The 25,216-nt window shown below is 33.3% G+C and overlaps 1 protein-coding gene across 1 annotated transcript in view; it reads right to left on the minus strand.

Annotated features, from left to right (window-relative positions):
• Positions 1–25,216, minus strand: part of LOC115878441 (lachesin) — a 257,713-nt gene that overhangs the window by 32,598 nt on the left and 199,899 nt on the right. The window contains exons 6-7 of the mRNA XM_030894951.1: positions 11,493–11,642; positions 6,234–6,299 (exon numbers count right to left, since the gene is read on the minus strand). Of these exons, the coding sequence (XP_030750811.1) occupies positions 6,234–6,299; positions 11,493–11,642 (216 nt within the window). The remainder of the gene's footprint in view (positions 1–6,233; positions 6,300–11,492; positions 11,643–25,216) is intronic.

Below are 25,216 nucleotides of genomic sequence, written 5' to 3' on the forward strand. Positions count from 1 at the left end.
TAAGTAGCAATTTGTTGGCGCAGGGAACTGTCTTGGAAAAAAATCACTTTATGGTTCCAAAGAATCGGAGACCATGTAGTTCCAAATAAGTTATTGTTTCTATAAAGTCGCCTTTTGGTAGCTACAATTGTCACTTTATCAATCCGAAGATTTTAAGGGTCCAAACGTGTAGGGTTGGCCTAATATGTTATTGTTACCGGTACTTTGTGGAAGCATATGAAACTATAAAGTATTTTTCGAATTAAACGGACATATTTTTTTCATGACTTTTTAGACGAACAGCCAAATGGTCAAACATTATGCGTTTTCAAGCTTTAATCTAGGTATATTTATACCTAGATTAAAGCTTTTTTCATTAGTTATTTTGTTATTTCTGATGGTTGACTAATATTTTAAAGTTTGATCCCAGTTTCAAGCAAATTATTATTATTTTTTAATTACTACATGGGCTTGTATTGCAAATAATATAATAATTTGAAATATTTTGAGAGGCGCTCAAAAATGTTGTCATATAAACCCACTATTTTATTCGGTAAAGTCGATAGCATCTCTCAAAATGTTCTCTGAACTTCCTGAATGCACATTAAACCATCTTACTACTTTAACTAACGAGTCATTCCAAAAAGGAGTTCTTCCAAACTGCTTTAAGACAGCAATAATTATTCCTCTGTATAAAAAAGGTGATAAAGATGACGCTTCGAACTGTCGCCCAATTGCACTCCTGCCCACATTATCTAAGATCATTGAAAGATTGGTTGAAAGATGAAAAATAAATACAAATTCTGAAACATTCTTATCACATATCGACCTATTTTTATTTTATCGCCTGCTTTTTTACCGGCGGACGGGTATACGTTAATTCGTCCGGTTTTGCCTATGTTACTACTACGGTGGTCCGGTCTGTGTGACCATCCGTGACCATCTTCTGATGCGTGTCAAATCCTCGTCAGCGAGTAATGGCGGTATATGTATGTATGGTCCGGTCTGTATACCAGTTGTTTACGATTTCTTCCGATGGTGGCAGCACCGGTGGAAAATGCACCAAGCTAGATTTTCAGATCCCTCTATTTCATAAAATTAATATTTATTAAAAATCAATATTATTACTAACTTTATTTTAACCTCCAGTAGTTACCTATACGTCATCTCTAATTACTGACACTTTCGTTCCAGACTAATATGTACCGATACCTACTGTTTCATTCAATTAAGTAAATTGCTTCTGTTTCCGATAACTTTGAATTAATCGAACTGCACGGACCGATCACTGTTTATCTCTCGGACCTCTCCACTTCGACCAATTAGGCGGTTCAATGATTAGAGTCAATAAACGGCCGGTGTTTGGACCGGCGCCATTGCATAAGATAACGGTAAAGTATTTCCGGTAATATGATTGGTAAACCGGCGTGGAATCGCATCGGCCACGCTCAAAATACGCTGTTTGTCCACGTTATGTTTCGAGTTATCTATGGCGGAATGCGTTCTGCGTAACGGCAGACACGTATTTGTAAAATGGTGGTGTTTAAGCAGGTTAAAGCATCGATTATATGTATTACTAAATATGATATTTTGGTGCAATGTTCAGTATGTCCCCGGATCGTCTTAATCGATCGTCTCATGTTCCCGGATTGGAAGACGAAGAACTTTTTATTATTAATACTTTGAGAAAAAAATTATGCTTAGATGATCAGCCTATTTTAAAATAAGCATATTTATTTTTGGTTTAGTTTAGTTTGGTGTGACTGAGTGAGACAAAGTGTGACTGAGTGAGACAAAGTGTGACTGAGTGAGACAATAATAGTATATTTATATTAGACCTAAAATAGCCGAATAGAAAAAAAAAATTATAAAGTTTTGATAAGTTGAGATTAGATAGTAGTTCAGATTAGACAAAAGGAGACTTTTCAAAATCAAAAGAGTTCTTAACTCTAAAGTGTGAGCTTCACCCCAAAAAACCACCCCCAATACGCCCTTCGATGGTTTTTCGCTTTTTTCTCAGAACCCGTTGGTCCCACAAAAAATTTTATACTTACCAAAAATATTCCCTATAAAATTTGCTACAAAAAAGGTTCTATTCATTATTTATATTTATCCAATGCATTTCGAGCAAAAACCGTTTGAAAAATGGACTACAAAAAGAATACAGGTCGCCTTTCAAATTATAGTCTTCGAAGGTATTTTAACGTGCTAAATATACACGCAACAGATATAATACTGTATAATATAAACAAAAAAACTGCATTTTCCACTAAACTAGCATTCATACTTTCATCTATATATCGTCATCGTCCATAGTTTCTAGAATGTGCTCAGTATTCGAACAAATTTGCCCACGACAGGTTCCGCACATAGTTGCACATTTCATGCCGGCTTTAATGCAACTGCATCTTTTAAATAAATAATCTATCGAATAAAGTAATAGAATACCGAGGGTGCCATTTAGAAAATCAAAAGTTGTAGTCATTTTCGGTGAAATAGGAAGTGACCGAAAACAATTGAATACGTCAATCAATCTAAATTTATGTCATATAAAAAAATTATAGGTGTGAGTCACTTTTGATTTGAACGGCCCAAGTATGTCATTTTCACCTTGAAATTAAATAGTGACAACTTTAGAAGAACTGAAGTTAGTTACATAAATATGATTTTCTGTTTTACATTCTAAACGTTTTTCTAAATACAGGGTGAAAGACTGTTAACGCAATTGTTAATGCAGTAGGACAGGACTGTAAACAACAACATTACAAATTTAAATGCTCTATGAATGTAATATTATAACAGTAGAAGTTTTTTAGAAAGGAATTTGTATACATGCGGTTTTACAATGAAAACTATCAATTTTGAAGCGATAGCTCAAAATACGCTTATCTTAAACCAGCGCTAGAGCTTAATCTGATTCTCTTACAAAAAAATATAAAGAATTGATATTTGTGTATTTTTATTTTGTAGAGAGGTGCTCAGTTACGCAGCTGCCGAATAATGTGCTCCGGTATGGCTCAGTAGCCCACATATCCACAAAATAGACGCACAGCTCAATAACACAGTGAAAATAATTGCTGATGTTTTTAAATCCACACTCACAGAATGGCTTCCAGGTACTGAGTCACGTCACATCCCACCCCCCAGTCTGGGCTGCATAAACGTTCTGTACAGAGAGTTTATCAAGATACTGGACAACAGAGAACTACCGATCCATACAGACATCGAGGATGCTAACCACAACCGCCTCCGATCCAGAAAACCACTCACCAAGACCGCACTAAATGCTATTGAAGACAAATGTAGCATCACCGACGCTTGGTATCAGGAATAGACGTCGAAACAATACAGTAACATGCCATGCATCACTAACTCACCGCAATGCTTCGACTAATGAAGAAAAACCTATAGCATATTAAACAGAATTAGAACACAGCATGATAGATGGCGCCTATACTTTACACAAATGGGACAATAGTCTAAGCCCCTCCTGCGAGTGCGGCAAAAATCAAACCGTCAAACATATCGTGGAGGAATATCCTGAAACGGCTTATAACGGTAGACCAGAAGATTTCCTATTGGCAGCTCCAGAATCAAAATATTATATACATTTGTTAAATGTTGAAACGTTTGTATTTTTTTTTCTTTTTGTCATATACGTATTTTGTGTCTTAATATGGTACCATACGCTAAATAAAATTATACAGACCGGACCACCGTAGTAGTAACATAGGCAGAACCGGACGGATTAGCGTATACCCGTCCGCCGGATAAAAAGCAGGCGAAAAAATGCGATAAAATAAAAATAGGTCAATATGTGATAAGAATGTTTCAGAATTTGTATTTATTCGTGTTTTAATAGCCAAACGAATACGTAGATTCTCGCGACAGTTCTCGTGTAAAATTTATTTTTTAAGTAAAATAATGGATGTTTATGAAGTTTGTGAGAAAATTCAAATTGTAAAATGGTATTTCCAAAATAGGTCTTATCGGGATATACAAACAATTTTTCCACAAACTTTTGTAAACAGGCCAATTCCATCTTCATCTACAATATCAAGAGTTATTAATAATTTTGAAACACATGGGTGCGTGTCACCACAAAAACACAAAAAGTCTGATGGGTTGATTAATGTAGAACATGAGTTAAAACAAGTGTTCGTTTGTGCTACCGCCGATCAAAATCCCACGTTTTCAAGTAATCAAATTGCTGAGGTGGTTGCCCTGCACAATGCCCGTATTGTTCAAGGATATTTGAACAATACTTTTCCCAGCCGTTTAATTAGTGGATATGGAACTATTTTGTGGCCCGCTAGATCACCAGATCTTTCTCCCAATGATTTCTTTTTGTGGGGTTATGTAAAATCCAAAGTGTATGGTCATAATAGGGCTAATAATCTGAATGAGCTTCAAGTAAAAATACGAGAGGCTTTCCAAATTATTAGCCCTAATATGTTAGCCAAGGTCAGACGGGGATTTTACGACTGCCTAGGCTTCTGTCTAGCACAAGAAGGTGGTCTTTTTGAAACTTGTTATAACTTTTTTTTTATTTAGAGTAATATTATATTTTTTTCTGGGTTTAGAGAATTTATTTATTTTTAGTTTTGGCTTGTAAACACACTCAAATAGTAAATAATTAAATATTTTTATTTTAAATGTTACCTTAAGTGAAGGTAAATACTTAAAATGAAAATAATAAATACACTGCACTCCTCGCGTCATATTCGTAGTCTGTCTTTTGACCGACCCGTCCAAGCACAACTGCAACTGCGTACTGCCTGACCAGCCGACTAGCCGGCAGTGACTCTCGAGTACGAACGCAAAACGGGTAAACGTAAATTCGTCCGGCAACTTGCTATGTTACTAGTAGCCTGGTCTTCTCTGTATATTGTTTCCTTGGTTTTAGGTCCATAAATAATATTGTCATTTTATTTCATTAAGGACATTTATTTTTGTTAATACTGTCTAACGTTTCGATCATTTTTCGACCATTATTAGACAGTATTAACAAAAATAAATGTACTTAATGAAATGAAAGGAAAATGATTTATTGACCTAAAACCAAGAAAAAAAAAATATAAAAATACAGGGTGTCCGGAAATTAATGCCACAAAATTTGTCATAGGTTCTTGAAAAAAAAATAGATGACCCGTATTTTTTATTTTTGGCGAGTGGCCCCCCTTCTCGGATTTACGGTCCCCTGAATTTCGGCGCTAAAAAGAGTTTTTTTTATCTCGGGGCCCTGTTGGACGAAAATCACCAAATTTGGTACACGTTGTTTTACCATAAAATGACATTTTTTGATGCTATTAATTTTTTTTATTTTCATCAGTGGCGTCCCTACGGCATTTAAACTAAATATTATTGAAGAAAAAAATGGTACGCCAGTGTTTTTTTTTAAACAAAAATTATTTTTAAAATCTACATTAAATTTAGAACAAATTTGATCTCTTGACTTTTTTTGGTACGACGCACCGTTTTCGCGTAAAAAAATAAAAACCATTTTCATGCATGAATAAATCGCTAAAATTTTACCGTAAATTTCATTGGCAAAATTTTTAAAACAGCAAACTTAAGTTTAAAATAATTTTTTATTTTCCAAAATCTTGTTTTTATTACCTAAGTGCGAACCAAAATGTCCAAAAACCTAAATTGCCGTTTTTTAAATTTTGCTACGAAAATTTACATTAAAATTTTAGCGATTTGGTCATGTATGTAAATTATAAAAAAATGTCAGGAATCTATGACCACATTTTGTTGCATTAATTTCCGGACACCCTGTATAATATTAGAGGTCAAAGAAGTATAATTAGTATAATTTTGAAGTTATATGCAGAGAATCACAAATAATGTATTTTTACATTTATTTCATTTTTTCAATATTCCGTCACGAAATTTTGTGATCAAACATCAGAATGGGATTAGCACCCTAAAAATCAAAGAAAATAAAATAAATCAAAACTACCCCAAAATTTTACCCAAAAAATACCAAATAGACTATGTGTATTTATTACTTAATGTCACCCGTTACAATAAAGTCACCACACCAATAAAGAGTTAAGTGGATGAAAAGATATGATTCCACTCACCATAAGTAGCACAAATAATTATAGTAGGTAACTCGTTTCGTATGGCAATCATTCAGATTCTAATTTTTAATGACCTATATTTGTTAAGTCATTAAATTCAACAAAATGGAGAAGTTTAATTGAACTTAAGTATTTATTTACCTTCTTACTGAAGTATTTATTTACCTTTTTTAAATAACGATGAAGATGTCTGACTCATTATCGATTTAATAGTAGTGGGCGCTGGGATTTCTGAAACGAGAAAAAAAGAGAAAAATTAGTAAAAAACTTTCCAATTAATTTGCTTAAGGAGGAATGGAAAAATAATTCCGAGATTACCGCGGAAACTACTTTGAGTTTTATTATTTTTAAATTAAAAAATAAAATAAAAAAAGATGCGCCTTGAGGAACTTTATACCACAGATGATTTATTAAACTTTTTTTTCGGCAGATATAATTTAAATTTCATAAAACTTTCTACCTTTTGGGAATTAAGTTTTTTTTGTTCTAACTTCAGAAGATTTTTGTTTTTTCTTTCCGAATAAAAGGAGTTTACATTTGATTTGGTTATTCCAATAAACTTGGGAAATTATTTTAATATTTTTTTTTTTATAAAAATAATATTTTAATAAAAATACAAAAGTAATTTGGTTGGGCTTTGAGATATTCGTATCCCAAGCAGCATTTGGACGTCGGGACAACGTTGTGTCACGCGACTAAACGTCGGGGCGCAACGTCGGCACAACCTCGTGCCAACCCTAGTCTGCACTAGTTTGGAGAATATTTTTTGGGTCGAAACGACGTTGGATACCGACGTCGGCTAGAAGCCTAATTTAGTACAAACTGCAACGTTCTTTAAAATCCTAATTCACAGAAATACAAAACTAATATGGCGTCTAAGTCGAGTTTTATACTAAATTGGGATAACTATAATAAAAATATTATTTTTATGATTTAGTTAGAGACATATGTCAAATGGCAGTAAAGGAAAACAAAACAAAAGTATTTAAATGTGGGGGATGTTTGAAGATCATAATTATTGAAACACTTTAACCGACTCTGTAACTCGTTACCCAAGGCAAAAAATTTAAACGCAAACAACTTTATTGATAAATGTATTGTTTCTACTTTGAAAAATACTAATGTGCCTTAAAATTAAAGAAGTTTTAAAAATTTTCTTGAATTTTTTTTTTAGTAAAATGAGAATAATTTATTCGCAGTCGAAAAAATTGTCTCCGCGTGTTTTTTTAGGGTCAAATATTTCAAGTTAATGTATTCAAAAAGCAGGAATTGCTATTTTAGGAACGAAACATTTTCTTATTTAACAACATGGCGGCTTTCACTTTGTTGTTTTGGAGATTAAGATGGAGTAGTTCGAGTAGTCGCATACAGGACTAATAAAGTCGCAGTTCGGCCTTAACAGGTAGTATACTAGTCGCAAGATTGCCTAATTTAGTAATCCTAGAGTCTAGCTTGTGCCGCCCTCTATAATCTAAATAAACGAGGGAGTGGATAAACTATCGGTAATATATGTCGATGTATATTTAAATTTAGTTTTATATGTACCTTTCTTATGTCCCATTTTAATTGTTTTTTTTTATAAAAACAAAAACAGCACTGAACTGTCTGACTGAACAGAACAATGAAGTGAAAATTTAAGATTTAAGGTTATGGTTCAATACAGTTGCAAAAAGGTACGGTACTCGACGTCCTACCAACGTAAGAATAAGGAAATTTAAACAACGTTGGAATTAGTAAAACAGACGACGTTTGCATAACGTTAGAATAGGTCCTGAAACTGACGTCGGAAAACTCTATATTGTCCAACGTTGTAACTACGTTGTCCGAATCAGCTAAAGATCACTTAAGCAAAAAAGGTTACAAGAAAACGTTTATTCGACGTCGCAGAAGCTTCTACTTTGCTGTAGTACTAATCCAACGTCGGCACAACGTTATAAAAACGTTTAAATTTATTTTAATACCCAAGGTAGGGAGCTAACTATTTTTTGTAACTAATCCAACGTTGTGTTTAGTAAACATGTGGTCGCAAGTGGTGAAAATGCTACTTGGGGTTATAATATCTATGGATATAAGGACAAGCTACAGATTTTTGTACACTTAATTTATATTTTTTAAACTTATATCTTCCTCCCGAAGACATGTTATAAATGCAGTGTTTTGTTTGATCACATAGTCAATGAATCTTTGATCAAATAGAAAAAAATCAAGTTGTTTGAAACTGGGACACAACAGAATAGTTTCTCCAAAAAAATTATATATGGGTATTTCGCCATTGCAAGAAAATCTACAATCTACTAGCTAGAAGCTCTTCGTTTTAAGTATGTAGATGTTTTAAAAGCTCTTTCAAAAATCATTTTAATTTCTACTAATAAACCTGAAGCTAATGAGGCAACAGCATTAAAAAATCAGTAAGAAAAATTTAAAACCGTATTTTTAATTATTTTTCAAACAAAAATTTTAAAAAATATTGACGTTGCAAAACAGCAAAATATTGAGGAGGCATCCAAACTGTTCACGGTGTTATATGAAAACATAAAAAAAATGCGTGATGATTTTAATTTAGTTATGACAGAAGCTATTGATCTAGCGAAGCAATGGGGTACAACAACTCAATTTGTAATGAAAAGGATGTCTCGCCCAAAAATATTCTTTGACGAAATTAATAACCATAATCAAATTCAAACAAATGAAGATTGGTTTAAAATAAACGTATTTTTTAAAAGCTTGGAGCTCAAATAAAATCTCGCAGTACCGGTACTGAAGTTTATTTAAATTTTCGCGCAATTTTGCCTGTTTCTGATGAGAATATATATGAAATGGGTCAGGTTCTATACCTTAAATACCCCGATGATATTGCCTATACGATTTCTTCTCAATTACTCTCCTTCAGGCAATGTTTCCGAAATAATTTATATGAAATCAATTGCATTTTTGAACTCACTGAATTTATTTTAATTAAAAGCCTTTCATCGTCTTCTAGTTTCAGCGAGATTTTAACAGCGTGTCATATTTTTCTCACCATACCTGTTTCTGTGACCTCGGCTGAAAGATCTTTTTCCAAATTAAAGCTTGTCAAAAATTATTTAAGAAATACTATGGGCGAAAAACGGTTATCAGCTTTGGCAATTATTTCAATAGAAAGTGAAGTTGCTCGTACAATAGACATTGGTAATATTGTGTCAACTTTCGCCCATGCTAAAGCAACGAAATGTTCTTGTTCCTATTTACATTGTTTATTTTAATTTAGTTAGTTTTGTTTAGGTGTTCTTTTTTGTTTTGTTTGTATTATTTTTTTATGTATTTGATATTTTATATGTTTTGGGTTACATATTCTGTGGTGCAATAATAAATAGTACTATATAAAAATTAATTTGATAATGTTATTTCTAGCCTAAAATATGAGTGCATATTATTCAGATTATTATATACAGGGTGATTCCTGTAAGTCGGTCATGCTTTCGGGGAATGATGGGGGACGTCGAAATATTGATTTTGATATAGCACACTATGGGTCGGAAATGCCTCTTACGCAAGATACAGGGTATTAAAGTTTTTGAAAAATTAAAGATATTCTTTAATAGTTTTTTAACAGTTGAAGGTATCGTTATGAAATTTTATTATAGGAGTCTACCTAACAGAGACACTTTAAATGTAAAGAGAAGAGGTTTTAGTTTCAACCAGTGGCGTAGCTGTGATACGCATCGGGTAATATTTTCAAAAAAAAATAGTACGCCACTGATAAAAATAAAAATTTCGGAGTTTTTTTTATTTACTCGGTTTATTTCCAAGAAAAAATGTCTCTTGCAACTTTCTTCTATCTAACACCATTTTGTCACAATTTACAAGTAAATATTGTTTTTAATGAGAACCTTAAATATGCGAATTATTATAACTACTTTAAAACTAAGAATTTTATTATTAACAATAAAAAAAAATCTAGTTTAAATTTATAATTTTTTAAAAATATATTTAGAGCTAATAGTAAAAAGTACCAAAGTTACCCAAGATGGAGGGAGCTAACGATGCACATGTGTTTCTGCCCTCTAGTTATAATAATTCGCTGGTATTTGAGATTTTCATTAAAAAAATTTATTTATTTTTAAATTGTGACAAAATGGTGTTAGATAGGAGAAAGTCGCAAGAGGCATTTTTTCTTGGAAATAAACTGAGTAAATAAAAAAACTCCGAAATTTTTATTTATATCAGTGGCGTAGTATTTTTTTTTGAAAAAATTACCCGATGCGTATCACATCTACGCCACTGGTTGAAACTAAAACCTGTTCTTTTTACATTTAAAGTGTCTCTGTTAGGCAGACTCCTATAATGGAATTTTATAACGATACCTTCAACTATTAAAAAACTATTAAAGAATATCTTTAATTTTTCTAAAACCTTAACACCCAGTATCTTGCGTAAGAGGCATTTCCGACCCATAGTGTGCTATATCAAAATTAATATTTCGACGTCCCCTATCATTCCCCGAAAGCATGAGCGACTTACAGGAATCACCCTGTATAAGTACTGAAATATGTAGGTGTAATAAGGGTCCCGGTAAAATTTTTTCACATGGGCCTGTGAGTCTGTTGTTACGCCACTGGTAAAAGTCGCCCTTTCTTAAATAATCTTTATGTTCTTTAATACGAACATTTAAGGGTCTAGATGTTTCACCAATATAAAATTCACGTAAAAAAAATAAAAAATAAAAGAGGTTTTTTTAATAAAACCTAACTAAAATAAATGTATTGCTCATGCATCTGTAGATGTTAGTAATGTATGGCAATCGCTTCTTTGATTTTAAAGAACATAACATATATAAACATAACGTACATAAAAATTAAAAATAATCATACAGAAACTTTGAAGCTTTTTGGTTTTAGCTTATAATTAATAATTGTTATCAGGTAGTAATTATAAATTTTGAAGTTTTACTACAGAACGTCAACGGTTTTTGTAGACGAATTTGTTAAAAAAAAAAAACTAAAGTGTTCTCGAATACTTGCATTTAAATATTTTAAATAGTTTTTTTCTTTATCCTTTGTATTTTTTTGCTTCTGAAGACGGAAAGAGATAAACTTTCCGAAACGTTAAGCATTTTTTTGTTCGTTGGGCAAATTTGTTTATCAGTAAACTGCTGACAATAATTAGTCTCCGTTGGACTAACGCAGCAGTGTTTACAAAAAATAATTATTTTATTTTGTAGATTTTCGGGCAGTGGCGAAATACCCATATAGGATTTTTTTGGTGAGATGAATCCGCCACATAGGTATAGACATTTTTTAACAGAATAGTTCTCAATTTTTTGTTAAAATACCAGGACACACAACTTAAATTCTGATAAATTACCTTTTTATCGTCCGGTTTGTTTTTTTGTTTTAAGTTACCTCGAAAACATATTCTCTTAAACGCAATTTTAAAAATACTAACCTTCCAATTTGATAACGCCGTCGGTTTCACCAAGAGAATTCTTTGCCACACACCTATAGGAACCAAAGTCGTTTTTGTTAACTTTGCGAATTTTCAGCATCATGTATTTCTTGTAGCCGCTGTCCATCGATACTGCCTCGTACTTGTCACCTGAAACAAAAGAGACTGCATTAAATATTGCTGATTACTTAATAGAAAATTATTTCAAAACTATCTTTGAAAATAATTCATAAATGGATATATAACAAATGCAAGTAAAATCTATCAAATTCACAATTTGAATTCATAGATGCACACAGAAGTGACTATATAATCGCTATCCAGTTTCTGTTTCAGGGCTGTAGCCACTAATTTTTGTCTTTCTTAATCCTTACAATGAAATTAGCGAAACAAACAATAAATACGCTCATTAAAACCCCTAATTTGAAGGTTTTGAATGAAGCTTGTACTGTATCTAAGTATTCTTTATATCGCTGATCGTGTTATAACGTTTTTAAACACTACCACTGCGAACGGCAGCTTTTCATCGGTAGGGTATCGTGGATAAGGTATTTCACTGGAGAAAAGCTAATTAATAATAATAAATCAAAATTAACATATTAGCGCCAGGCATGAACAGAGAACGAAAACACAGTTGTATATTACTTAAAACTAATGACTATATTTATTCATGATTTTCTGTGATGGTAAATAACATTGTAAAACTTTAATAATTATAGTGGTTATATGTCGAAGAAAGTAATGTTAAAAATATTACTAAACATGTTTAATGAAAAAAACTGTAGAAAAATACAATATAGATAAGGCTATAGAAAATATATAAAAGGTAGCATTACTTTAATTAATTTGTTATATTTTATACGATATTAAATCTGAGATGTTTCAAGCCCTAGATTCTAGAATCTGTTCGGTCATTCATCTGTCAAAATGACGCTATTTATATAGAGAAAGTAATACTATTACAAGACGTAATGTTCGCAAAGAAACTAAGATCTAAATCATATTTTAAATACTAAACTGACATAAAAAGGTTAACCACTAGACGTAAAGTCTGTACGATATTATTCAAGAAGTATGTTATTGTTTTAAGACTGAAAATGTATATGTAAAACGTAAAACCAGAACTTAAATCTAAAGTTAGCTGTTCGTGCTTAAAGCAATCATGTTTCAAAGAGTAGCAACGGGAGGTGGGACTCGTATCTCTATACTGTCTCTCGGCTATACTGTTCGCCAATACAACAAAAAGGGACAGGATGAGGACACCATGAACTAATACAGCCGTAACTATCGACCAGGCTTAAAACAGGAACGAAGCAGCATGGGGCTTACGCTACATCCATACTGGGGGAATCTGTAATAAACAGAGGGCTCTATAATAAACAGAGGCAATTGTCCTTTCTTCCATTTAACATTCAGGAGGACAAAAGCAAAAGGACACCAACGTGCCAGCAAAATAAAAATACGAGTTAAGGTCGGCTAATCCAAAACTCTACCCTGTAGCTTAGAAATAGCAGCCGATTCATTTCTCTAAGCCAACAAATACGTTTAAAAAACGTATTTGAAACGGAACCTTGAAGTGATGTTGACAGCCCTCCACACAAGCAGTGAAACGATAACAGAGTTGTCAACTTTAGAACGTTAGAACTACGCCAAGCGTTTCAAATAAGTTATCAGGCCTGAACGATACGGAATCCCGTGATGATACGCCAGACATCATATATCATATACAGACCGGTCCACCGTAGTAGTAACATAGGCAGAACCGGACGAATTAGCGTATACCCGTCCGCCGGATAAAAAGCAGGCGAAAAATGCGATAAAATAAAAATAGGTAGACATGTGATAAGAATGTTTCAGAATTTGTATTTATTCGTGTTTTAATAGCCAAAACGGATGCATAGATTCTCGCGACAGTTCTCGTGTAAAATTTATTTTTTAAGTAAAATAATGGATGTTTACGAAGTTCGTGAGAAAATTCAAATTGTAAAATGGTATTTCCAAAATAGGTTTTATCGGGATATACAAACAATTTTTCCACAAACTTTTGTAAATAGGCCAATTCCATCTTTACCTGCTATATCAAGTTATTAATAATTTTGAAACACATGGGTGTCCCCACAAAAACACAAAAAACCTGATGAATACTTGAACAATACTTTTCCCAACCGTTTAATTAGTGGATATGGAACTATTTTGTGGCCCGCTAGATCACCAGATCTTTCTCCCAATGATTTCTTTTTGTCGGGTTATGTAAAATCCAAAGTGTATGGTCATAATAGGGCTAATAATCTGGATGAGCTTCAAGTAAAAATACGAGAGGCTTTCCAAACTATTAGCCCTAATATGTTAGCCAATGTCAGACGGGCATTTTACGACTGCCTAGGCTTCTGTCTAGCAAAAGAAGGTGGTCTTTTTGAACACTTCTTATAACTTTTTTTTATTTAGAGTAATATTTTAGTTTTATTTTATTTTATTGATGTATTTGTTAATTTTGGAAATGAGTTTTGTGTTTAGAGAATTTATTTATTTTTAGTTTTGGCTTGTAAGCACACTCAAATAATAAATATTTAAGTACTTTTATTTTAAATGTTACCTTAAGCGAAGGTAAACACTTAAAATGAAAATAATAAATACTCAGCACTCCTCGCATCGTATTCCTAGTTTGTCACGACCGACCCGTCCAATCACAACTGCAACTGCGTACTGCCTGACTAGCCGGCAGTGAATCTCGAGTACGAACGCACGTAAATTCGTCCGGCAATTTGCTATGTTACTAGTAGCCTGGTCTTCTATGTTATAAAAAAGACATGTAACGAACTAAAAACGTTACAGTGTCAATTTATACTTTACATACCATCAATTGAAGGATACATGTTAATCAATAACACAAACGCAGTATCCATTATAAATGGCTCGTTGATATGAACGACAAAGTAGGAAAGAACAAAAATGTAGATGGAACAAAGTTTCAAGTTTCTTTTCTTAACCTAATCACACAGAAAGTTGCACAGAAAATGTACATAAACATAATATCTGCTTATAAAGAGGCATACATATATGTGTTTGGTGTTATAAGTTAAATAATATACACTCAGATGCAAGTAAAAACGCAAGGGGGAAAATTTGGGTCAAATTTACAGTGTTTTATTTTTGTTAATTATAGCTATATTTTCATTATTTTTTTAGTAAACTGCATATAATTATGTCGACTTTGGTTCATAAACTCATTTTTTTTTAAATTTTAGTATTTAGCATATTATACAGGGTTAATCGAGGGCGTGTTTTTACCCTAATTTTAAAACACTTATTGCATAGAGTGTTTTAAAGTTAAGGTAAAAAAACAACCCTTTAGTTAACCCTGTATAATAAACAAAATACTAAAGATTATAAAAAACTGGGTTTATGAATTAAAATTTATAGATTTATATACAGTTTGCTAAAAAAATCATGAAAATAGGGCTAAAAGTAAAAAACCATAACACTTTAAACTTGTGGGAAAAATATTCCAATGCGTTTTTTTGCGTCCTGGGTGTAGATTAATTTTTTAATCTACACCCTAATAATCTACACAGTAAAATTTAAAGGTAGTTCGCTAGAAATTATTAATTTCATGTTATTTTTAATTTCAGAATCGCTATATTGCCATAAATCAAACTTCGGTTTAATATCTACATTTGAAAATTGAAATAATTAAAAATCGCACAATTTTAATTTATAGTGTTTCATTCCATATCCATTTATTAACTCAATAAACATTCATAAACGTGCCTAAAACATATATCAATCAACTTCATGGATAAAAATTGGTGTGTAAACTTTTCCACGCACGGAATCAATTTTAAAAAATGAAATATTCACCAAATAGATCTGACCTATTAATTTTTATTTTTGAGGTAAAAATTAAAACTCTGTTATTGAAAGAGCTAGAAATTAAAATATGAATATTTGCAATCAGTAAAATGGATTATTATTATTTATTGTGTTTTTTTTTTCGTAAAATAGTAGCAAAAAATGTTATATTTTGGGGGAAAAAATAACTCGTATTATTGACATGTAAATTTCATAGGGTGGCGCCACTCATATCACGCGGAAGGTCCAAGAAGAACGGTAGTTTATATCTATACCGGGTCTTGCGTCGTCGAGCGGGACATACTTTGAATAAGAAGACTAAGGAAGGAGCATAATGCTAACCATGTATTCATGCATGGTGGGCGGAAAAGCCACCATAAAAGCTCTCTAGGGTGGGGATCCTTGACAGTTCTGTTTGACGATTCATTTGACACATTTGAATTTGATTTGAAATTTTGTGGATTTGTCAGTCTTTACGGAGATTATTTTATGTTATTTATTATTTATTCTACTACTGATAGTTGTATAAAGGTAGTAAATCTAGATGAAAATTGCGGCAAAACTTAAATGAACAGTGACACTATCGCGATTTAACGAAAAAGACTCTAAAATAGTTGGTTGTGTAGCGTGCGGTAGATCTCGGCAAAAATTGAGTGAAATAATGGAACAACTTTTCGCTAGTAAGTGACTATATAATATACATACGTGTAGTAAACCGATCATTTATGAAATTCACTTAAATTAACTAAATTATATGTTTTTCTTGCATTTTAGCTTTTATTTATTACTTGTCAAAGATTAGATGTCAAAGAATTTAGATACGTTAATTTGACTTACCTGCTTCAGTAGCGTATCGGATGTTTGTGTTAATAAATACTTACTATAACTTATCTATTTTTATTAGAATTATATATTTTTATAACAATTTTAGTAACTACCAACATTTATTCACAACGTAAAATAAAATAACAAATTATTGAGTCTACCCCACGTCTACCCTACATCATAGTTTTACATTTTTTAAATAAAATTAGAACGACACTGATAAACCGGAATTTAAGTCGGCCATATTTGAGGCCCAACGCGGTGTACCTAAGATTTTTGATATGCTCCTTCCTTAGTCTTCTTATTCAAAGGGGACATAGGAAATCCCATGTAAATTTTAATGGGGTCAATTATTGGCTTCCCTAGTTATTTTAGAGAATAATTCTATTTAGGTTTATTGAAGAGCACTAAAACCCACATTCAAAAGAATAACTTTAGATATTTTTGATTCGCCCGTTTAAGAGTTATCGCCGATTTCTTTTTAAATATTTCTCCTTTCTTATGGCACCAGTCAAGGTCAAAGATAACTGTCAAATGAAGTTGTCATTTCAGAAATTTACCTATTTATTGCTTTATTATTATTGAAAACTCATTCCTACATCGGAAATCTTAAAGATATATTTATAAATACATACTATTATACTATTAAATTGTTAGAACTTTAGGATTTAAGACGATGTTCAAATATTCCTCCATCGACTGCTAGACAATAACACAGGCGATCATAAAATTCTCTTCTTACATTCGCTAGTTCGTAAACTGAAATTCTATTGCATTCGGCAGAAATAGCATTTTTTAACTCGTCTAGATTTCGGTATTTTTTATCCTTGTATATCTTGTTTTTTCAATGGCCCCAGAGAAAGAAGTCATTTGGCGGAATATCAGGAGACCTTGCCGGCCAATTTACTGTATGATTTAGGCCAATAACGTTTCCGTTAAAACTATTGTCTAAATATTCCCGAACAGCCAGGGTACTATATGCCGGGCAGCCATCCATTTGGTACCAAACTTCCTGAGTTTCCCTAGCGGCATCATTTAAAGCAGGTAAAATATGATTTTCGAGTAGTTCCAAATAATATTCTGCATTTAAATTTCGCGTACGAAATAATGGCCCGATAATATTGTGTCCGAATGCCCAAACATTTACTTTATTGCAAATAATCTATAATTTAATATTATAACTGCTCATTTCAGCCGGTTCAAGGTCGGATAAGATCGGATATCTTGTAAAGTAGATTTATACACTCGCTAAGTCGGTATATAGGCCATAGACTATGATTTGGCAGAGGATCGCGGTTCAGATTTCGTGTAAACAAAGTAGGTGTCAATAGACATTAAACACCAATTTGAACTTGTATTATTACGGAACATGGTTCCCGAGAAATGGTTGTCAAGTGTCACTAACTAGCGAGTACAAAAAGGCTGTTATTTCTGGTTTGTGGACTGACACTTAACTAATATGTCATTCAATCCCTTTTATGTTATAAAACCAGTAATAGAGTTATAAGCTTTTTTTGTTTTCCTGTTATTACCGATTCTGAACCGTCCTAGAATTGTGATGCGTATGCGCAGAAGGAAATATGAAGACTTTATTTCATTTGCGCATGCGCTGGAGAGTTCTAGGACGATTCAGAACCGATAATAACAGGAAAACGAACAGACCTATAGATACATCAAATCCAAAACAAAATCATATTTAAAAAAAATTACTGTAATCCTTTTTCATCGTTATCGTAATTATAATAAAACAATAATTTAGATCGTGAACTTTCTTTTCTTTTCATGAGATCGGAAAGAAAACCTCAATTAATTTTGTTTGCTTGCCTTCTATAGGTTTTAATTTATTTTTAATTTCCGATAAATCGATTCAAATACTTTTTTCGCTTGTTTTTGAGCATAAAATGATCGAACTGAACTCATGGCAAAAACATTCGCCATCATTAATAACCGGTTAAATAAGTGTACTTTTAATTATGATAAAGAATAACTCGGCGATCTTTCTTCCTTTGTTTCCATTCGGTTTTCTTTATTGCTGCTCAAGTAAACGAAGAAAAAGCATAACTGAATGTTTTATTTAATTTTTACTACACGGGAAAGAGAAATTTCTTAGTTTAATGTTCTTAATTTTAATTTGAGCATATGCTAGATTTGTATACCGAGTGCGTCTCGAAAGTGGCTCACCTCTATAACTTTTTTATTTTTTTCATATCAAAACGAGATTTGGTATGTTAGTCATATGCCATAAATTTGGATTCATTGACGTATTCAATTCTTTTCGGTTACTTCCTGTTTCACCGGAAATGGCTACAACTTTTGATTTTTAAGTGGCACCCTCGGTATTTTTTCACTTTATTCGATAGAAAATGACACTCTGAAGAGAATGACATATCATACGTCAACTTTTGACAATTCCGCTTAAAACAAAATTATATTTTAAATTTCATTCTACCGGGTGCGTCTCAAAAATGGCTCACCGCTCGTTTTTAGTGCTGGTGAGTTTATATGAGTAAAATTTTGATCGTTATTAATAACAGACCAAGTACGTTTTTTAATTATAATACTGTATTATTTATTAAAAAATGCAATTTTCTTCTCTTCGCAAGCTGTTTCATATGAGTCAATTACAAAGAGTTGAAAACGGTTTTAAATGAAATATATTATATTACATTTTCTCCACCGTAACAAAGAACTCAACTTCGTGTATTATGTTTTTGTTTTAGCAATAATTGTAAAAAGCAGAAAAAAAGTTTAATTATTAAACTTGGTAATTATATTAAAAAATGATGAGGCGAGAGGCAAGGGGATAATACCTCTCCCAAGTTATTTACTCTCGAGGCGAAAAGTATATTAAAAGAGACTAGAATGGGAAAATAGAGGTCTAAACATCGACGAGGTACACTTTAGCCATCTTATATTTGCAGACAATATACCGGGTGTAGCATCGTCGGACGGGACATAGGAAATCCCATGTAAATTTTAATGGGGTCAATTATTGGCTTCCCTAATTATTTAAGAGAATAATTCTATTTAGGTTTATTGAAGAGCACTAAAACCCACATTGAAAGGAATAACTTTAGATATTTTTGATTAGCTCGTTTACGAGTTATCGCCGATTTCTTTTTAAATATTCCTCCTTTCTTATGGCCCTGTATTTACTTATGAGCACCAGTCAAGGTAAAAGATAACTGTCAAATGAAGTTGTTATTTCAGAAATTTATCCATTTAGTGCTTTATTATTATTGAAAACACATTCCTACATCGGAAATCTTAAAGATATATTTATAAATACAAATTAATATGAATTAAAGTAAAATAAAGTAATCAATTACAAGGTTAATTATAGTATTATTGCAATATTCAATAACTTATTAATTTAGGTACTATTAAATTGTTAGAACCTTAGGACTTAAGAAGATGTTCAAATATTCCTCCATCGACTGCTAGACAATAACCCAGGCAATCATAAAACTCTCTTCTTACATTCGCTAGTTGGTAAACGGAAATTCTATTGCATTCGGCAGAAATAGCATTTTTTAACTCGTCTAGATTTGGGTATTTTTTATCCTTGTATATCCTGTTTTTTAAATGGCCCCAGAGAAAGAAATCATTTAACAAAATATCAGGAGACCTTGCTGAACAATTTACTGTATGATTTAAGCCAATAACGTTTCCGTTAAAACTATTGTCTAAATATTCCCGAACAGCCAGGGTACTATGTGCCGGGCAGCTATCCATTTGGTACCAAACTTCCTGATTTTCCCTAGCGGCATCATGTAAAGCAGGTAAAATATGATTTTCGAGTAGTTCCAAATAATATTCTGCATTTAAACTTCGCGTAAGAAATAATGGCCCGATAATATTGTGACCGAATATCCTTGCCCAAACATTTACTTTTTGTGGATATTGCGTGCTTGTTTCGACAAACCTGTGTTGGTTTTCTTTGTTCCAATATCGATAATTTTGAACATTGGGTTCATTATTTAAGGTAAACGTGCATTCGTCAGTAAAACATATGTTTTTTAAAAATTCCCTATCCATGTTTGCTCTTTCCATCATATCAAAACAAAACGCCTGTCGCCGTATTTCGTCCCCATGTCGTAGCTCTTGGTGCTTTCCATATTTGAAGGGATAGTATTTATGTCGTTTCAAAATTCGAAATGCTGTAGTGTGATATATTCCTATTTCATCCTTAAGTTTCCTTGTGCTGATCTTTCCATCGTTCTCTTCCACGCACAATAAAACTTCCAAGTCGGTATCATTTTTTGCATCTTCTCTTTGTTCCTGCCTTGCATCACATCTGCAGTTATTTATTAGGGTACCTTTGGTCTCAAATCTCTGGATATTCCTTGCGATTGTAGATTTTCCAGGTATCGGTCTATTCGGATACAGAGCAGCAAACATGTCCGATATCTTTTGATAACTATTTCCTTGATAATACCATTTAATCATCAATACTTTTTCTTCGGTAGTGTAATTCATGGCTAATATTTTCGATGTAGGTATGAGTTTTTAATAATAATAATAAAGCACTAAATAGATAAATTTCTGAAATGACAACTTCATTTGACAGTTACATTTTACCTTGACTGGTGCTCATAAGTAAATACAGGGCCATAAGAAAGGAGAAATATTTAAAAAGAAATCGGCGATAACTCGTAACCGGGCTAATCAAAAATATCTAATGTTATTCTTTTGAATGTGGGTATTAGTGCTCTTCAATAAACCTAAATAGAATTATTCTCTAAAATAATTAGGGAAGCCGATAATTGACCCCATTAAAATTTACATGGGATTTCCTATGTCCCGCTCGACGATGCAACACCCGGTATAGCCTTGCTAAGCACCGACATTTAAGAACTAAAGACCATGCTAAAGGAGCCAAATGATCAATCTCCGAAAATAGACCGGACAATGATCCGACAGAAATAGAAAGTATCGTACAGCGTTTACTATATTTTAAATACCATTTTAAATACTATATTTTAAATACCATGATCACATTTACCCAAAAAAATTTCAATCAAAGGCGATTTATATATTATTCTCCAACACATTGCCTCTTATAGTCTAAGAGGTAGCAACGTTTTCGAGAAAGTATTTTAAGATGTCTGGCACTTTGATATATCTTTTACTATGCACTCTGGAACAGCAAACGGCTGCCGATACCCATTGCTTTCACTACTGCGCATCGGAAGAAAATCCTATATATTTTTTTAATTTAGTCCTATAAATTCTAGTATTGAACATAAATCGAAAATGTCTCCATGTCTCCAGTGCGAGAGTTTCCGACTACGAACCGAGGATTCAGAGTTCGAATCCAGGTCAGGGCAAAGACTTTTTTATTTTATTTTCGTTTATATTCTGATAGTAAAGTATTAAAAATATTTGTTTTTTTTTTAAATCACCATAATTATTTAATACTTTACTATCAGAATATAAACGAAAATAAAATAAAAAAGTCTTTGCACTGACCCGGATTCGAACTCTGACTCCTCGCTTGATAGGCAGAAACGCTACGCGCTGAGCTATGGAGACTCGGTCGGTTTATATTCAATACTGGAATTTAAAGGATATTCTTTCAATGCGCCGTAGGGAACGCAACGTTTACCGGCAGCCAGACGGGCCGGGCCGCATTCTGTTCTAGAGAGCATAGTAAAAGATATATCAAAGAGCCAGACTTAAAGTACTTGTTTTTCCGACGTTGCTAGCTCCCGTACTATTATTGAATCTTTATTATACATTTTCTGGGGGTAAGTGTTCTACATCATTGTATTTGGGAGATCAAAAGCTTTGAAAAAAAGCAAACTTTGATCGTATTACGAGGAAAAATAACATATTGGTTGTGGATTGGAAAGCAGTGAAAAAAATACACCAGAAGAAACTTGCCAAAAACTTGGTGAGCTTCTAGATATAGATCTACAAGTCGCGGACCTAAACAATTATTATAATTTAAATAAATCAAAGCACCGAGTTAGTTAAAGTAGAATTTATATCCAATTTAAAAAAAGTTGAAGTTCTTAGGCAGTGTAGAAAATTCAAAAACACTGGTGTATCAATCTCAAATTGTCATGTGACTTTCGTTGTATGCAATGCAATCGTTTTTTTATTATTTTGACTTGTAAATTTATATGTAGTTTTTAATTTGACTTATTCACTAGTATTATATTTTTTATTTATAATTCAAGCACATATATTTATTTAATTCAAACATTTAACTATTTAAAATAAAGCTACTTTGATAGACACCCCGTACAAGTTTTCGGACTTCTGGGGTCTTTCAATTTATTTCTTGAGTTGAAATTTGATTATGTTGTGTTGATTCTAAATATAAATACATATTCTATATGATGAATATATTTCTTATTTTTTAAATGATGTAAATTAAAAAAAACTGTAAAAACAAATGAAAATATACACCGTTGCTTTTTTTATTATTAATTAATTACTTTATTTATGCTGTCCTAGAATTGAAAAAATGCAATCACTGCAGAACTGAAACGGTCTACATTTATTAAATAAATTATGTCTGGCAGTTTGTAAATATTTGTATTAATTAGGTTAGAATTTAGAATTTAGAATGAGTGGGAGGGGGGTTAATCACTTCGACCTTACAGATCCATTGTGTCCCCCTTTCTTGAATCATAACTCATCATACAGTCCCAGGGCTTTGACAAAAGCCAGTATCTGGGACGGTTTTATAGAGGGTAGTTCTCCATCTCCAATATCAGTCGTACCAAAATTCATGGCACGAATGGTTGTCGTCTCGGCGCACTCAGTGATGAGGTGTACTGGTGTTTCCCCATCTTCCCCACAGAATCTGCATTCGCCGTTTCTTCTTAGTTTCAATCTACTGAGGTGTTCGTTGAGGAGACAGTGTCCTGTTAAAAACCCCGTGACAATCCGAAGATTGTTCTTACTCAGACCCAGGAAGATCTGTGATTTTTCTTCATCATAAGCCCTCAGAAACTTCTTCGAGTGTCTTAGACCATTGGAAAATTTCCATTCCAGGTTGCGGATGGAATCTTCCAAGTTCTTGAGTTCCGCCTTGAGTTGGTTACCACTTGGAAAGCAGAACGGTTCTGGTTCAGTTAGTGGAGTGTTCGCTGCTTTCCTAGCTAGATTATTTGCTTTTTCATTGCCTTCTATCCCTTGGTGAGCAGGCACCCAGTGTAGGAGGACTTTGTTTTCTTTGCCTAATTTATTCAGCTTCTCTATGCATTCTTTGACCAATTTCGAATTGATTGATACTGAGTTGATCGCCTTTAACGCTGCTTGACTATCGACAAGATGGCTATTTCTTGTTTCCGATAGTTCCTATCTAAGATAAGTTGTACGCATCTTTCGATAGAGTAGATTTCTGCCTGTAGGATACTAGGGTAAGTGCCCATTGGTTCGGAGTATTTAGCTCTCGGCCCAAACACTCCGATCCCTGTTCCCGTATGGTTTTGGAAGCATCAGTATACCAAGTTATGGTATGGTCTTTTAACTGCTGGGCAAGCGTTTCGCTCTTCCAATCCTTCTTATTGCTCAATACTACATTGACATGTTTGTCAAAGTTGTACGTTCTTGGCATATCGTCCACTGGGAGTTGCAGGAGTGGTATTTCCTTTTTGAGGGTGTTCCAAGCCCCTGATCTGACAATTCTCCCAGTACTAATTCCGTTAGTGACCATTCTAATCATCGTCGCATTGGCATATCTACCAATGACAATGTGCAGTGGTGTTAGATCTAGAATGACCTCCATTGCTGCTGTTGGACAGGTTCTCCTGGCTCCTGTGATGCAAACACATGCTAGTCTCTGGACTTTGCATAGGTTTAGCCTTGCCGTCCGTTGCTCTAGTTTGTGTACCAGGCAACTGCTCCATAAGTAATCATGGGTCTTACTATCATGGTATACATCCAGCGCAAAATGTTAGGGGAGCAGCCCCATCTATTTCCGGCCAGTCTTCTGCATATCATGAGAGCCTTTATGGCTTTGCTGGTAGTGTTCTTAATATGCCTGTTCCACAGGAGTTTACTGTCCAGGATTATTCCCAGGTATTTAACTTCCTGTGTTGGCAGTATTTCCTTTCCATCTGGTTGGATTCTTTTCAAGTTTTTCAGACTTCGCCTTCTGGTGAATGGCACTATCGCGGTTTTGTCTGAGTTGATACTCAGCCCGACAGTCCTACACCATCTCTCAGTGATACGGAGTCCTCTTTGGATAATATCACACAAGGTGCCTTCTTGTTACCCCCGAGAGATCATGACTATGTCATCTGCATACCCAATGCAGTGTATTCCCGCTAGAGTTAATTCATCTAGTAGTTCATCCACCACCAAGCTCCACAGCAAAGGGAAGGTTACTCCACCTTGTGGAGTTCCTTGCGTTGTTTTAACAGCTACAGTTTTGGTGCCCATCTGAGCCTCTGCTGTTCGTGTTGACAGCATTTCCCAAAACCAGCGAATAATAGTTCTGTTCACCCCTCTTGTTTCTAGAGATCGCCTGACCACCTTATGTGGTATATTGTCAAACGCCCCCGCAATATCCAAGAAGGCACAAATTACTGTTTCTTTGCTATCCAGACTTGTCTGTATTAGCTCCGTTAATTGGTACAGAGCAGTTTCTGTGGATCTGCCCGTTCTATATGCATGCTGACTATCGTGCAGTGGTTTAACCTTTAGATGATTTTCTCCAATATGGTTGTCAACTACTTTCTTCAGCGTTTTTAGTATGAACGATGTGAGACTAATATAGGCCTAAATGACTTGGGATTTGTCCAGTCAGTTTTGCCTATTGTGGGTATGAAGATTATTAATTAGGTTACTATTATATTATTTAACATAAGGCATGTAAAATTTTTTGTATGACTTGAGAAAAAAAAAAAGTTTATAAATAATAATAAAGATTATTATTATTATTATAATAACCAAGAGAAACCGTAAATGAATAGAGTAGATATGACAAAAGACCCAGGTAATAGATATCATCCACAGAGTCAAATGTCCGAAGTGGCAATGGGCAAGACACCTGGCAAGAAAGACGGACAAGAGATGTACCACAACAATTC

The sequence above is a fragment of the Sitophilus oryzae genome, unplaced genomic scaffold (assembly GCF_002938485.1).
Source record: "Sitophilus oryzae breed Bouriz unplaced genomic scaffold, Soryzae_2.0 scaffold_1512_pilon_pilon, whole genome shotgun sequence".
Lineage (NCBI taxonomy): Eukaryota > Metazoa > Arthropoda > Insecta > Coleoptera > Curculionidae > Sitophilus > Sitophilus oryzae.